At 39.0% G+C, this 13,431-nt stretch overlaps 2 protein-coding genes across 2 annotated transcripts in view; both read left to right on the forward strand.

Moving 5' to 3' along the window:
* Nucleotides 1–5,582, forward strand: part of LOC106920161 (insulin-like growth factor 1 receptor) — a 48,252-nt gene extending 42,670 nt beyond the window's left edge. The window contains exon 21 of the mRNA XM_014991018.2: nt 527–5,582. Within this exon, the coding sequence (XP_014846504.2) occupies nt 527–1,022 (496 nt within the window). The 3' untranslated portion in view covers nt 1,023–5,582. The remainder of the gene's footprint in view (nt 1–526) is intronic.
* A 551-nt stretch (nt 5,583–6,133) lies between these two features.
* Nucleotides 6,134–12,466, forward strand: lrrc28 (leucine rich repeat containing 28). Its single transcript, XM_014991017.2, has 10 exons — nt 6,134–6,299; nt 7,057–7,298; nt 7,421–7,461; nt 7,544–7,581; nt 7,666–7,803; nt 8,913–9,119; nt 9,205–9,307; nt 9,787–9,962; nt 11,058–11,217; nt 11,338–12,466. The coding sequence occupies exons 2-10, from the start codon at nt 7,131–7,133 to the stop codon at nt 11,405–11,407; spliced, it is 1,101 nt and encodes a 366-aa protein (XP_014846503.2). The 5' UTR covers nt 6,134–6,299; nt 7,057–7,130; the 3' UTR covers nt 11,408–12,466.
* Nucleotides 12,467–13,431: the final 965 nt, after the last annotated feature.

Consider the following 13,431-nt stretch of genomic DNA (forward strand, 5'->3'; position numbering starts at 1 on the left):
CAGCGTCAAATTATTATCAGCGGCAGGACTTTGAAACAAATTGAGCATATGAATGTTTCTGTTTTGAAGAAAGAAAGAACAGACTGAGCTGCTCATAACAGAACGAGAAAAGTCTTTCACAACTTTTTTCTCAGTAACTCAACCTTGGCCTTGTAATTTTAAGATGTTCTTCTGGTGAAATTACATTTTTATTCTATTTATATTATGACTGTATTCTCGTAATTAGGGAAAAAATTCTTGAAACCGGGCCTTAGTCGTCCATTGCACAACTCACAGAAGAGATGGCTGATGTTTTGAAAGTATTTTCTGTCGTTTGTAAATTTGTTTTTAGAAAAGAAAGTGACGGGGGAAAAAAAAGTGATTAAAATCGGAAATCAAATCTGGTATGAAAAAATTTGAGATTTAGTTATAAAGTCATATATCCCAGCTGTAGCTTCTTGTGACAAAGCACAGCTTTTCTCTACTGAGAGATTACTTCAGTAGCATATGCTGCTTATAATTATAACCAATATTCCTTTGTGTGCAGATTCGAGCTGATGCGAATGTGTTGGCAGTACAACCCTAAAATGCGACCCTCCTTCGTTGAGATCATCAGCAGCATCAAGGATGAGCTGGACCCGTCTTTCAAAGAGGTTAGTTTCTACTACAGTGCCGACAACAAGCCCGCCGAAGCTCCACAGCTCCATCTGGATAAACTGGACCACTCCACGGATGTTCCCCTGGAACCCTCTTCGCAGCAGCAACAGCTGCAGCAGCAGAACCCCCCGTCTCCAAGCTCAGAGGGGGCGCCTGCCCCGTCACAAGCGCCCAGCTCCCCGTCCTCTCCCTGCACGTCGAGCGTGGTCATGGACAAGCAGCCTTCGAGCCAGCAGGCGGCCAACGGACTCTCTGGGACTGGCCTTCCCACGAGCTCGGGAGCCACAGTGCGGCCAAACCTGGACGAACTGCCGCCGTACGCGCACATGAACGGAGGACGCAAAAACGAGCGCGCCATGCCTCTCCCACAGTCGTCTGCCTGCTGATTGGGCAGAAACACGAACACTGTTCACCCACGGACCCGAAGAACCACATGTCTGACTGGGTGGTTTTCTTTTTTTTTTTTTCTTCTTTCTTTGTTTGAATCACAGTGAAGCCTTCTCAACAGGATGTGGATATTTTGAGACTTGCATAAAGATGGAAAAAACTTTCAAAGAGTTAATGTCCTGCTGTATGGCCGCACACTTTTCTTTTTCTTTTTTTTTTTTTTTTCTTTTAAATAATCTAGTATGAGTTTCTACCAGCTGGCTGTTATTTGTGATACCGCTCCTGCTGCTGAGTGGAAAGACCAAAAAGAAAAAAAAAAAGAAAAAAAAAAATCTTCAGTAAAATGAGAAATCATAAAAAAAAATAATAATTTTGAGGGGAGTTATTTCACTCTCTCTGTGGCTAAACTTATTTTATAAATTGTTATTTGTTTCTTTTTTTATGTTTCTGAATGAGGAAACAAAACGTGTAGGCCTTTATGAATAATCAGCGTTGTTTGTGTGTGCTTTTGAACGGGCATTATGGTGGAAACATTAAGCATATCTAAAGATTAACAAGCACTAGAACGAGGTCGCCAGTCGGTCGTTTCTGAAACCGGCTGCCATGAGGGTCGAGCGTCGGCATAATGCCGGGTCAAAAGCCAGTCCGCTGAAACAAACAATTGGAGAACAGTCAGCTCTGCCAAATCTGTTGCCAAACTCTTCTGCTTTCACATTTTCTTATCCTGTTGCTCCTCAAGATGCAGTCGTGAAAATGGAAGGAGAAAACAAACAAAAGCACTTTTGATCTTCCACCGCATCGTTCATGTAGAGGCCAGACGGACGTCAACTTTCCTCAGCCGTCCTGCTCGGTTTTTCTAGTGCTGACTGCGATCTGCGGTTCTTCTACTCCGTCAGATCCCTGTGTAGACTTCAGTCCCGTCAGTTTACCTGAAATAGAGCCAGCTGCCACAAAGTGCTGTTACGTTGGGGTTTAACAGTGAATCGCGTAGCAAAATATATACGACAAAACACAAAAAAAGGAAAGGACTGCAGAGGAAGAGCAGTCAGGAGAACATGAACGCCAGATCTGTACATCTGAGTTTTCCCCAAGGTCAGAGGCATCCTTGTTGTACACAAACAGGTATTTTTTTACACTTGTAAATACTTGCCAACATTTACATCTCTACATGTGCAGAGCATTTATGTACAAACCAGTTGTTTTTTCACTTTTTCTAACTTTTATACAGTCAAAAACTTTCATCATGTACAGAAAGAAGCTGCTATTCCTTATTTCTCTTGTGGTGTGTGTGTGTGTATATATATATACACACACACACACACACACACACACACACACACACACACACACACACATAAATAAAGAACCTTCTTCAGGTTGGTTTTCAGCTCGGAACATTTTCACTCCAGTTTCTTTTCTTTTTTTTATGCTTGTCATTGCTTTGTTGTTTATGAACGGATTTTGTTTCTGCAATTGAGTAAGAGGTACAATAACTTGCCTTGCATTGAAAGACCCGTATCTTCCTCGCATCCCCTCTAGAGGGCATCCATGTTCTCTGGTGCTTTTACCATCAGATTCACAAGCCTGGTGTCCCAAATAAAATCTCAGGTGAAAGAGAAAAGCTAAATCCTTTTCTGCTCCCCTTTTTTTTCTTCTTTATTTTCCTTTTTTTGTGCTGCTGTTACCCAGAGACATCCTACCGTGTGTTTGTCGTTCTGTGTCAGATTGTTGTATCAGTGTGAAAGCAATGTTTATCGCCACAATGAGTAACAAGAAGTTTCCTGGTCTCAATCTTGTGGTTTGTCCTTGCCCAAGTTGTATGCAACCAAAAATACTGACAAAAAGTAGGAAAACCTTCAAAAGTTTTAGAACATAGTAAAAATATTGTGAATAAAGTTATCTGAATTTGGCAAAAAATAAATTAAAAATCCTTTTTGAGGGGGATGTTTTCAGACTCTCTTCAAGTTGGCACATTTATAATTTGAGATTTCTTGCGCGGAAAATAGCTGCCTTCTATTTCATCAAGCAGCATCTATTCAGACTCTCTTAGACTTTTATCTGAACTAGCTTTTACCAAACTAAGGGTTTCCTAAACATCCTTAAAACTCATGGATATGGAGTCTGGCTCAGCAGAAAAACAATTGCATTTCCAGACTTTTGTCCAGCCCCTATCTTGTAGTTTCTAGTTTTTCATCTTTAGGGGGTTAATCTGGGAAATTAATTGACTTTTAGTACATTCCTGTGCACGTCATTTAGGTTTTTCACGTCGCTGACTGAGAAGCAACTCCACTGCACTTGAGTGTATGCATATATCAAACATCTATAATTCTGAAATGTGAATTTACAGGAACCCTAGACATACATTGGACTTCTTCTGACATAAAAATGTCAATTTTGTGTTAATTTCAGCAGTGGCTAAATTGCAGCTAGCAAGGAATAGCTTACAATCCAAATGTAAGCAGTTAGAGCACCTTGTAAATGTGTCCTGTTGTGGTTCAATGTTGCTCACATATTAATACAAAATGAATATTTCATCTAATTTTAAAAACAAGAGATTTAATATTAAGAGCATTTTTTTTTTCTTTTCCTGGAGCTAATTGAGTTAACTGAGTAGTGTTTTTTTTTTGTTTTTTTTTTTTAGCCCTGCCTATATACACAAAGATTAACTTTAGTTCACTATATTTAAACATGTGAAACAGTTCAATTACTATTTAGTGTTTCACAGTGAAACAACTGTTTTCTTGGTGGGTTATCTCTGGTTTGTCAGAAGTTACATGGAAGCTAGAAAATGATGTGACGGATAGAGAGCAGATAAACAGAATGTGCACCAACATTTGCTAATAAAGGTGGAAACTGTTTGTTACCCCTTTACATCTTTTGTTGTTTCCTACACATTTCAAATGATGTAACGGGAATTTTTGGTTCACCATTTTCTGATAATTTCCTTCTACTTTTTGTCAGTGTTTCAGTTAAGTTAACTTACGGTCTCTAGAAATCAAAAAAGCCCTTTCTTTGTATTTCTTTGTATTCCATTTTGACTGGATCATCTCACTTGCCTCTCGATCAAAAGCTTTTTTTGAAATATGTGGGCATCCACATGTTGAAGTAGCTTCTGTTCTTTCTTTTTCAATATTTTGTAAACGTTTGATGTGATTGAAGATTTGTGTGACTAAATGGGACTGAATTTGCCTGCAGCATTCAGTTTTCTGTTGAAATGCTTCAATAACATTAAGATATTGTGACCTAAAAGGACTGACGAGAGAAATACACTATGAACCCCTTTTGTTGGAGAAAACAAAATCTTTTCTTCGCGTTTGAGCATCAGTAATAAAACATTGACCTATCTAATTGAGGACCACACGGAATAGTCTCAAAAGTGACATTTTAACTCAATTCCCAGATGTTTTTGCTATTTATTTTTATTTTTGTGAAGTGGTAATCACTGTACAAATCTTCCCTCGAGTTTTTCCTCCCATTTTTTTCTTTTGTTTTGATCTCATATTTTTATGTCCTTTTGATATTCTGGGAGAAGGCTTTGTTATTACTTCCTTCAACCATCCATCTACCTCACTTTTTGTTTTGTCCAATCTATGTACTTGTATAAAACACGAAATATGTCATCTCAGCTGTTTGATCTCACTGGGTGCTGTGTAAAGGTCAAATTCAAACCACAAACCAAACCATCGTGGAAGCAGGCTAGGGCCTCGGACACATCAGATATTCTTTATGCTACAACTAGAGAACTTGATCTTTTTATATGGAGATGCTGAACAAATATATATATTTGTTCAGCAAATATATATATATATATTATTGGGGTAGCTTCGGTTGGCTAATGGGCTCTTTTTGGGGGGTCTGTATTTGCTGATTCAAGTGAAAGCTAGTGGAATTCAACATGAGGTATGGGATGGTTTCATTGGACCATTTCCCTCTACGACACTACATTGTCTTTCATTTGTTACATATATTATTCCTGAGTTGTAGCTTCTTTCTGCCCTGTAGCTGTTCCCACTATGATTTGATGACTGTAAATTGAAGAAATGTCTCTATGAGAAAGCGCTTTCTCTAAAAGCAGACCTGTGCTATATTTTATCAAGCTTCTTGTTCTATCCTTTCTCAGCCAGTCTTGCTATAAAATACTAATCAATTTCTGAAATCAGGTTTGTTTGTGGTCTGATTTTTGCCAGATTTTTCTTTTCTTTTTTTTTTTTTTTTTACCACTGGAACACCTCAGAGGTAACATAAAAACAGTCAAGTTTTTGTTTCTCTTCCCAACTCATCCCTCACTTTTTTTTATATACGTTACATTGACAGTTTGTTACATTTATTTTAAAATATGTAAGTTATTGATAGCCTTCCAAGTCCTGGATTTCTGTTAAAACAATTGTTTGGACTGATGTTTCATTTTGGTTTTTCTTTTGTACATGCTGTTGTAAGATTTTTTCTTGTTATCAATATATTACTGGGATAAAATGATTGGCCGAAGGAAAAGAGAATGTCTATTTCCTCGTTCTTTTTTTTCTACACAAAATTTAAGATAAATAAAAAAATGTACGCAATTTGTGTGGTATGTCTTTATTTGATCCTGTTTAAACTATTTTATATTAAAAGGAAACTTCTGACCATGTTAGTCCTTTTGAGTAACATTTATAACCAAATTTAGGATTTTCTGTAATGCAGCACTTCTGTAACAAATTGGTATTGACAGGAAAATGTATATTGAAGGAAAAACTTAAAATTATCACATATTTTACCTTTTGTGAAAAACGGCAGACATGTTCAGGATGCCCAGTGATTGCTGGAGGTAGACACCAGCCTCCTTACATTAAATATGGCAGATGGATGGATGCTTTAGCATACTACCTGGGAGAATCCACCATTGGCAGGGCAATTATTGGTTTTAAACTGCATAAACATGAACATGGATGCATACCACATTACTTTGTATTGGTCTAGTACTTAAAATACCGATAAAACACGTTGAGATTTCTGGTTGTAAACAAACCACAAACCGCTTTGCGACCAGATTCTCCTTAGTGCAGTACGGTTATTTACCAATTGGGGGCAGCAAAACCCCAGCGGCGCCATCTCAGCCTTGAAATAAAAAAGAGAAGAGTCTGTACTGTGACGCAGGCTTGTTTACGACAGATGATTGCTGCTAACCTGGAGCTTCTTGTTTGGATGTTTAGCTCTTCCAGGGCTCACAGGTTTCTTCCGATAGATGACGAGACGATGTAGACAGTTACAGTGTCTTACAGTGGTCTCCTGCTACTAAGGTAAATTATTTTTGTTTTGAACTTTGTGTTTTGCTAGTAACCAATTAGCAAAGTGGCTATTGCAGGTCACAGTTCTGACTTGTTTATGCTGAAAAAGGGAAACGGCTGACAGGTTCTGCATGCATCATTGACTTTAGCCTTTTGTTGCTCTTTCTAGCCTTATAGATACTGGTGGCTCTTATTTAAAACGACTACAAACAAAATACTATCTGGCCACATTACTGCATGCAGCTGTCGTTTTGTGGTTTTACTTTCTCCCTTTTCAATGAAAGGATCTCAAGAGTAATGTAGGTGCCTCTCAGCGAATTTGAGTAGCATCTAATATTGCTTTTATTTCAGCATTTCATTTCAAAATGAAAATCATATTTTTATTTGAATTTGTTGCACAGATAGTGAGATTCTAAGCGGAGGTTTTGTTTTTTTGTGCTGATATGTGAAAACTGAACCTATTTTTCCTATTTTGTTATACTTAATGTTTAATATTATCAGACACACCTTCCTAAAAGTTGTTTTTTGTTCATACTAGTCCAGAAAATATTTTCTATAAAGTTTCATCGTGGTTTGCTGGAATCTCGAAGCCTTATAAATAACTACAACCCCTTCGAAGCCGATAGATCTGGCCGTAGTATGCTGTATTTATATAATATTATATAATTAATCGGTATTTTGTATGGGTTTCATATTTTGGGCACTAAATTAACTTGTTCAAGAGATTCTAGTTGATTAAGATGAACCTGTCATGCTTGTTGACTTTCAGGAAACAGTGATGCCATAGGAGATTCAGGCGTTGCCAAGTGTCCTTCATCCAGGAGGGGAGAGCTTTCCTGAGAAATGGCAACTGAACTCCACGAGACTATATTCATGGCCAAGCAGGAGCGCCACAAAAACCTGTTCCTGAACTACAAAAACCTGAACATTTTTCCCGTAGAGCTGCTAAAAGATGAAGGACTACAGTTTCTGGAGAGGTTGTACATGAAGAGAAACTCGCTGACTACACTGGTATCCTCACAGCACCATCATTTGTGATTTTAAAAAAAGCACTCATGAATGACTGACGTTTTGTTCCTGTGAGATCCCTTATAATTTCTGCTTTTGTCCTGTTTTTTTTGTTTTTTTATCAGCCTGATAATCTTGCTCAGAAGCTCCCAAATCTTATAGAATTGTAAGTGCTCTTGTAATTTGCTCAGATATCTTTGTTGTATTTAAATATTTAATTTAAATCACGTTTTGTCTTTTGATTCAAGGTACCTGCACTCAAACAACATCGTCATTATTCCTGAAGGTAGGACTGCAGTACGACCAGACAGTTGTGCCATTATTTCAAAGAAATTAGATGTAACTGCTAAACTAACCTTTTGATTTCCAGCTATTGGAAACCTGGCACGACTGCAGTCACTGGACCTGAGCAATAACGCCCTCCAGATGCTCTGCCCAGAGATTGGCCGCCTGAGGTCTTTGCGACACCTGAGATTGTCCAATAATCAACTCAAATGCCTTCCACCAGGTAAATGTTATTCCAGTTTTAAATTTACAAACAAAATATGAATTTAAAATACAATATTCTTTTCTTAACTGAGCTAAAAATGTAGGGGAACTTCATGGTCTGAATGTTTATAACACAAAAATGGAAAGTTGTGAGAGCAACATAGTCTAACGATAGGTGTATTTGTTGCGCCATTCTGTGTTTCATACACTTCCCAGTCAACCTCCTGCAGAAAAGATTAGGAATGTTCTGTTTCAGGCTGATTACATTTTTTTTCTTTTTTTTTTAAACATGGAGAGGTGAAGACTGGAAGAAGTTCCACTTGCAGGATGTTTTGAATCCACTCTTTATTCAAGAATTGTTTGTAAATGATATCAAGATACTTTACTGTTGTACAAATTCATCATAGCACTCACTTTTCTTCTTGACAAATTAGTAAGTATTTGTTTCAACCAATCAGAAGAATTCCTAAGAAAAAAAAAATCTATGTACTTGTATTTATGTATATTACACGAAATATGTCATCTCAGCTGTTTGATCTCACTGGGTGCTGTGTAAAGGTCAGTTTTCTCTTGTCCACCTTTGAACTTTCTGTAGGATTAAGTTTTGGGTCTTGATGTTTTGTCTAGACATTCATGGCCTTTTCGCTGCAATTCTTGGTATGATTCTGTTGTCTGTAAGGTTCTGCTTCACCTTGTATTCATGTGCATTCACACTCTCCTTCCGCCAATGTTGAGAAAACTCTGCACAGGTGACAACCCACCTATTTAACACACTTATCATGGGAAATCTAAAGTATTAATTTGTGTAAGTTCAAACCTTTTGGGCACATCTGTGCTGTTGAATCCCATGTGTTTGTCTAACACATGGGTGTAAAACCTCAGTTTGCCAGCAGATTGCGTCTGAGCTCTTCAGCCAAACTGTAGAATGAAGTTGTCCAGCACCCATAAGCTCATGTTTTGTCATAATGTTAATCTTCAGCAGTTATTGTACACACTCACAAATTACATATGGCTATTTTTGGCCTCAAGAGATTTTTAGTATAGTCCTTTGTTTTAAACTTTAAAGTCCCAAATAACCACTCTGTTCTCCTAATATCGATGCTTCCGCATTTGTTATTTTTCACTCAGAGATTGGTGATCTGCAGGACCTGGAGACCCTCGACTTGGCTATGAACCAGCTGATGTCTCTTCCAGACCGCCTGCACCGCTGCCTCTCCCTGCAGAACCTCACAGTGGACCACAACCTTCTGAGTCATGTCCCCCGCCAGGTCTGCTGGCTGCACCGCCTCAACCAGCTCTCCATGGCAGCCAATCGCCTAACCTTCCTACCACTCGGTCAGTATGGTGCTGTGTCTGCGATCAACTGCAACGATTTGGATATCGTGAGCAACGCATCGTTAATCGTCTGCCTGTTTTATAGATCTGGGCAGATCCCGAGAGCTGCAGTTTGTGTTTGTAGATAACAACGTGGATCTGAAAGGCCTTCCCTCCTACCTGTACAACAAGGTCATCGGCTGCAGCGGGTAACATCCTTAACACCGACAGCAGTTATTTCAGAAGAGTATTTCAACTGGGTGCAGACGGCTTACTTGGATAACTGTTATATATCACTAAGCTGAAGTGAAATAACAAAAAACTCTGACATTAGAGCAATTTTGATGCATATGAGAGGGTTTAGTGTGACACCGTCAGCCGACAAGCAAAAATATCAATGAGTGTCTGTGGAGAAATTGAGTTTTCACTTCAGCGCAGCCTTTTTTATCTGAAAGGGGGGGGAAAAAAGATCTACACAACATCTTTCTCTCATATTTCAAAGTATAAACTTCTAAGCCAGTGATGTTAAATTTCTGGTGTTTAATACAGCGCAAACTTCCCAAACACATGCATATCAAATGTACAGAGTCTGCACGTTTTGCCATGTTGTAATGGTAATTATCACTTCAAGCTCCCGCTAGTACAGCTGCTCACTCAGGTAACAACTTCTCCTGTGGTGTGTGTGCAGGTGTGGCTTATCCTCTCAAGCTCTGGAGGGTGGCAGCATGGGTGAGGTACTGACTGAGGCCCTGGTGGGGCTGCCGGCTGAAGTGAAGGTGATTGGGTCGCACACGGATAACGTGGTTCCGCTGGAAGAGCTGGCTATGAGGACTATGCATCGCATCTACCATCACCGCCCAGCAGGTGGGGGCTGGCTGTAACTCGCCTTTATGGTTTCTGCAGCCTCTGAAAAATCACAGTCTTTTGGTCATCTCAGTTTAAAAAAAAAAGTCTTAAATATGTTCAGATTTTCTGTCTGTCCTCAGTTTTATGTAGTTACTCCTTCATTTTCTTAATTTGTTTATTTTTCCATTAAACTTCTTGTTGTCCTTTTGGAAGGAGTTTAATTGCCTAACAGTCAGTCTTTTTTGACAAATCCATGAAAGCAGATTCATCATAAAAGTGATTCATTGCTGTTTGTTCAGGGAATTGAAATAAAGAAAAAACTTTCTGGCTCCATGACCAGCTGCTTTAGGGGATTCTGTTCAAGCAGATCGGCGTAGTAAATATTATCTTTATTAGTTAAACGTGTTGTCAGTAATGTTCTCACGCTAAAATGCATTAAAGTTAGGTTGATGCTGAAGTATATTATTTATTTTTTTCCTCATTTTGCCCCATTACAACTACAGCTTTTAATGTATTTTATTGGGATTTTTTTCATGATAGACCAAGTGAAGTAATGCATGGTTGTGAAGAGGAAGAAAATGATCTGTGTGACTCTGCAGCTCCTGCAGAGTTACCATGAACCTCTTGGCTGCTTCTATGATTGATGCTCTCCGTTCTCACCTTGTCAGTGGTGGATGACTGTCAGTGTCCCAACTTCTTCAAAATTTGATCCCAGAAATTAATTTATACACAGGAAGACCCCAGTTACTAATATGGTGGTTTCCCAAATCAGTTTGTCACACCGGATTTTATTCATGAGTATAAAAGTACAAAAAAGGGCAAAGTACAAATTCACAGCACACCTTTCTGATTTTTGTGTGAAAAAAAGTTGTTTTTTTCCTTCCACTTCATAATTATGTGCTACTTTGTATGGGTCACTCATAAATCCCCATAAAATATATTTAAAAAAAGCTTTTAAATCAGATGTACGATACAATAAAGTGGAGAAATATTATGTTGAAATATTTATACAAGTGTTCAAGCCATTGATCCCCAGCTAGACAAATTCGTTTATAAATAAAATAATTGACTGTCTGTTACCTCGTTTTAATCCGTCGCATGTTGTGTTTTCAGGCCTGAACTTGCTGCCTCCCATCGTCCTCCCAAAGAGCCTGCTGGACCTGCTGCGGTTCCCTCTGGGTCACTGTCACCGTTGCAGCCAAGCCATGTTCACCATCATCTATCCCAAGCTTTTCCCTCTGCGTGACACGGCGTTGGCCGGAGTCCACCGCAGGTCAGAACAAACGTCCCCTTCTTTCTTTTTCTGCCCCGGTACTGTCCCCGTCTTATCTTCTCGATAAATGTTTTTAATTAAACTCGCTTCTTGTCTGCATTTCCGCCCCTTCCTCTGCAGAACAACTGTGAGTTTTGTGGCCTACTGCTGCTCCAGTCACTGCCTCCGGACCTTTGATCTGCAAGGGTGACATCACTTCCGTTCTTTGCGATCCGTCGGCGCTCATGAAGGTGACGGCTGATGATATCCTGTCATTTGTGATGAGGCGCTGAGCATCGGAGGCGTCCTGTGCAGGAACTCTGTTCATCATTATGTCAAAAAGAACCACACAGAAACTCTTGCCTTGTGACCGACAGACATGCTGCTCCTCGGGTGACACTACAGCTCTTTGAACAAAGACTCAAAGCGCTCATGATGTTCTTCTATCTAACCGCCGAGAAGTAGAATATTCTTGTGTGTCTGTGGTTGAGGACGGATCAGTGTGCTCCATCACTGATCAGGTTGGATCTGAGGTAACCACAACCCCTCCCCTCCCCCCACACTCACATCGGAGCACTTTTTAGAGCAAACACTTGGATTTTTGTGAAAGTTTTGAGTCATTTTTCACAAAGTTTCCTGTAGCAGGCACATTTATTTCTTTATGAAGTATAACCAAATGCTGTGTGTTCTCAAGAATATTTGAAGGTTATTTAAATTTATGTTTGATGTGTAATTTTTAAAACGGCGAGTATAAGGCTTTGTTCAGTTACCCAACAGAAGGCAAATACTCAGGTCTCAGTGCAGAAGTCGTGTATCCAATTATACGGTGCAATGTTACATTCATACTCAAAATTATAGTGTCCAAAAAAAAAAAGCCAGTTAAAGTTACAAGACCAAACTGTTCCCTTTAAATGTTTTTTTTTTTCCTTCCCACTGGCTCTTCATTTGTTGCACAAGTTGCAGGATTTCTTATGGCTTTATTTGTTGCATCAAGTTTTTACAAGTTATCATCTTAGAAACAGTTTCCTCCCACCATCTAAAACATTAAGATATGTCATTTTGACAAAACTTACATGAACCAGAAAACTAATACAAAATACAAAAAAAAAAAAAAAAAAATGAATAAAACGCAATGCTAATTATTTCTACTCCACACGCATTTTAAATTCAGTTTTTGGTGAAAACTGTGTGACTGGTTGCACTGACGCTTGGACGTTGTAAAGTTCATATCTGTTGTTTGTTTTGGCAGTAAATGTTGTCTGATCTTTGACTTTGAGTGAATTCGACTCAGTTATTTGATCTGAGGTGAGAATTTACATTTCAGCATCGTAGAGACGCTCAACTCTTTCCTCGTCTTCCTGCTTTTAGTTTGAGCAAACGCTCAAGAGGGAGACGCACAGCAGCTCCAACTACAGTGTAAGCTGCATGTATTGATTCATAGTGACCTAATATGTATGCACACCACACTTTCCAAGAAAGAAATACTCACAGGCTCATGGTTGTAATGTGAAAAAAATTCAGGGGGCATTGCTTAGTTTCACATGGCACTGCAGCAGCAGGTTTGATGCCAATGCCAGTGTCTAAGCTGCAGATCTAGCTAACACTTGGAGTCCTGTGCAGTTGTTTGTGTCAGTGGGTCAGGAGAGGAAAGCTGATTGTCTTCCTATCATTTAGGATAAAATCCCAAAAGAGATTCTGTTAAAAAAAAAAAAAAAAAAACATCTAAGAAGGGCCAGATCCAAAATTACCAGGAAAGCTTTTCTTAATATTAAAATAATTCCTCATTTTTGACACCAAAAATATTTCCAGGTCAGTGGGCTCTGCTGCTCCTTAGATGGCAAATCCTCCAAAAACACAACAGCATGTGCTGCTGTGAAAAGCTAGAAGCAGTGCCTCCGTCACCTGGAACAATGGCGTGTTCAGACAAATGGCTCTCTGGTCTGTAGTCAGACTCTCTGACCTCCCTCACCACGTCTCGGCTGGTTGCACATTTGCATTAACACACGTTCACCCCGCAGTCTTGAGAGAGAATTCAGTAAATTCTCAACCTGCTGGCAATGTACCCAAATAAAAGAGTAATATATGGTATGTTATTTCCATAATAAACACACAGGTCATTCAGCAAGGAGAAAGAAAATCACCTAAAGCTGTAAATGATTTTAGAAACTTGAATATTCATTCCAGGTTAGCAAGTTGGTTGATCCCATGCTGGTTAATCTTCCAAATGATAAAACT

The sequence above is a fragment of the Poecilia mexicana genome, unplaced genomic scaffold (assembly GCF_051168715.1).
Source record: "Poecilia mexicana isolate PSO_F unplaced genomic scaffold, ASM5116871v1 scaffold_3, whole genome shotgun sequence".
NCBI classification, from domain to species: domain Eukaryota; kingdom Metazoa; phylum Chordata; class Actinopteri; order Cyprinodontiformes; family Poeciliidae; genus Poecilia; species Poecilia mexicana.

What these genes read in the sequence shown, in the direction of transcription:
- lrrc28 (XM_014991017.2), top strand. Translation starts at nt 7,131, where the DNA reads ATGGCAACTGAACTCCACGAGACTATATTCATGGCCAAGCAGGAGCGC. An exon ending in ACTCAAATGCCTTCCACCAG is followed by an intron (nt 7,804 to 8,912) that starts GTAAATGTTATT and finishes TTTTTCACTCAG; the next exon opens with AGATTGGTGATCTGCAGGAC. An exon ending in TTGGCCGGAGTCCACCGCAG is followed by an intron (nt 11,218 to 11,337) that starts GTCAGAACAAAC and finishes CTTCCTCTGCAG; the next exon opens with AACAACTGTGAGTTTTGTGG.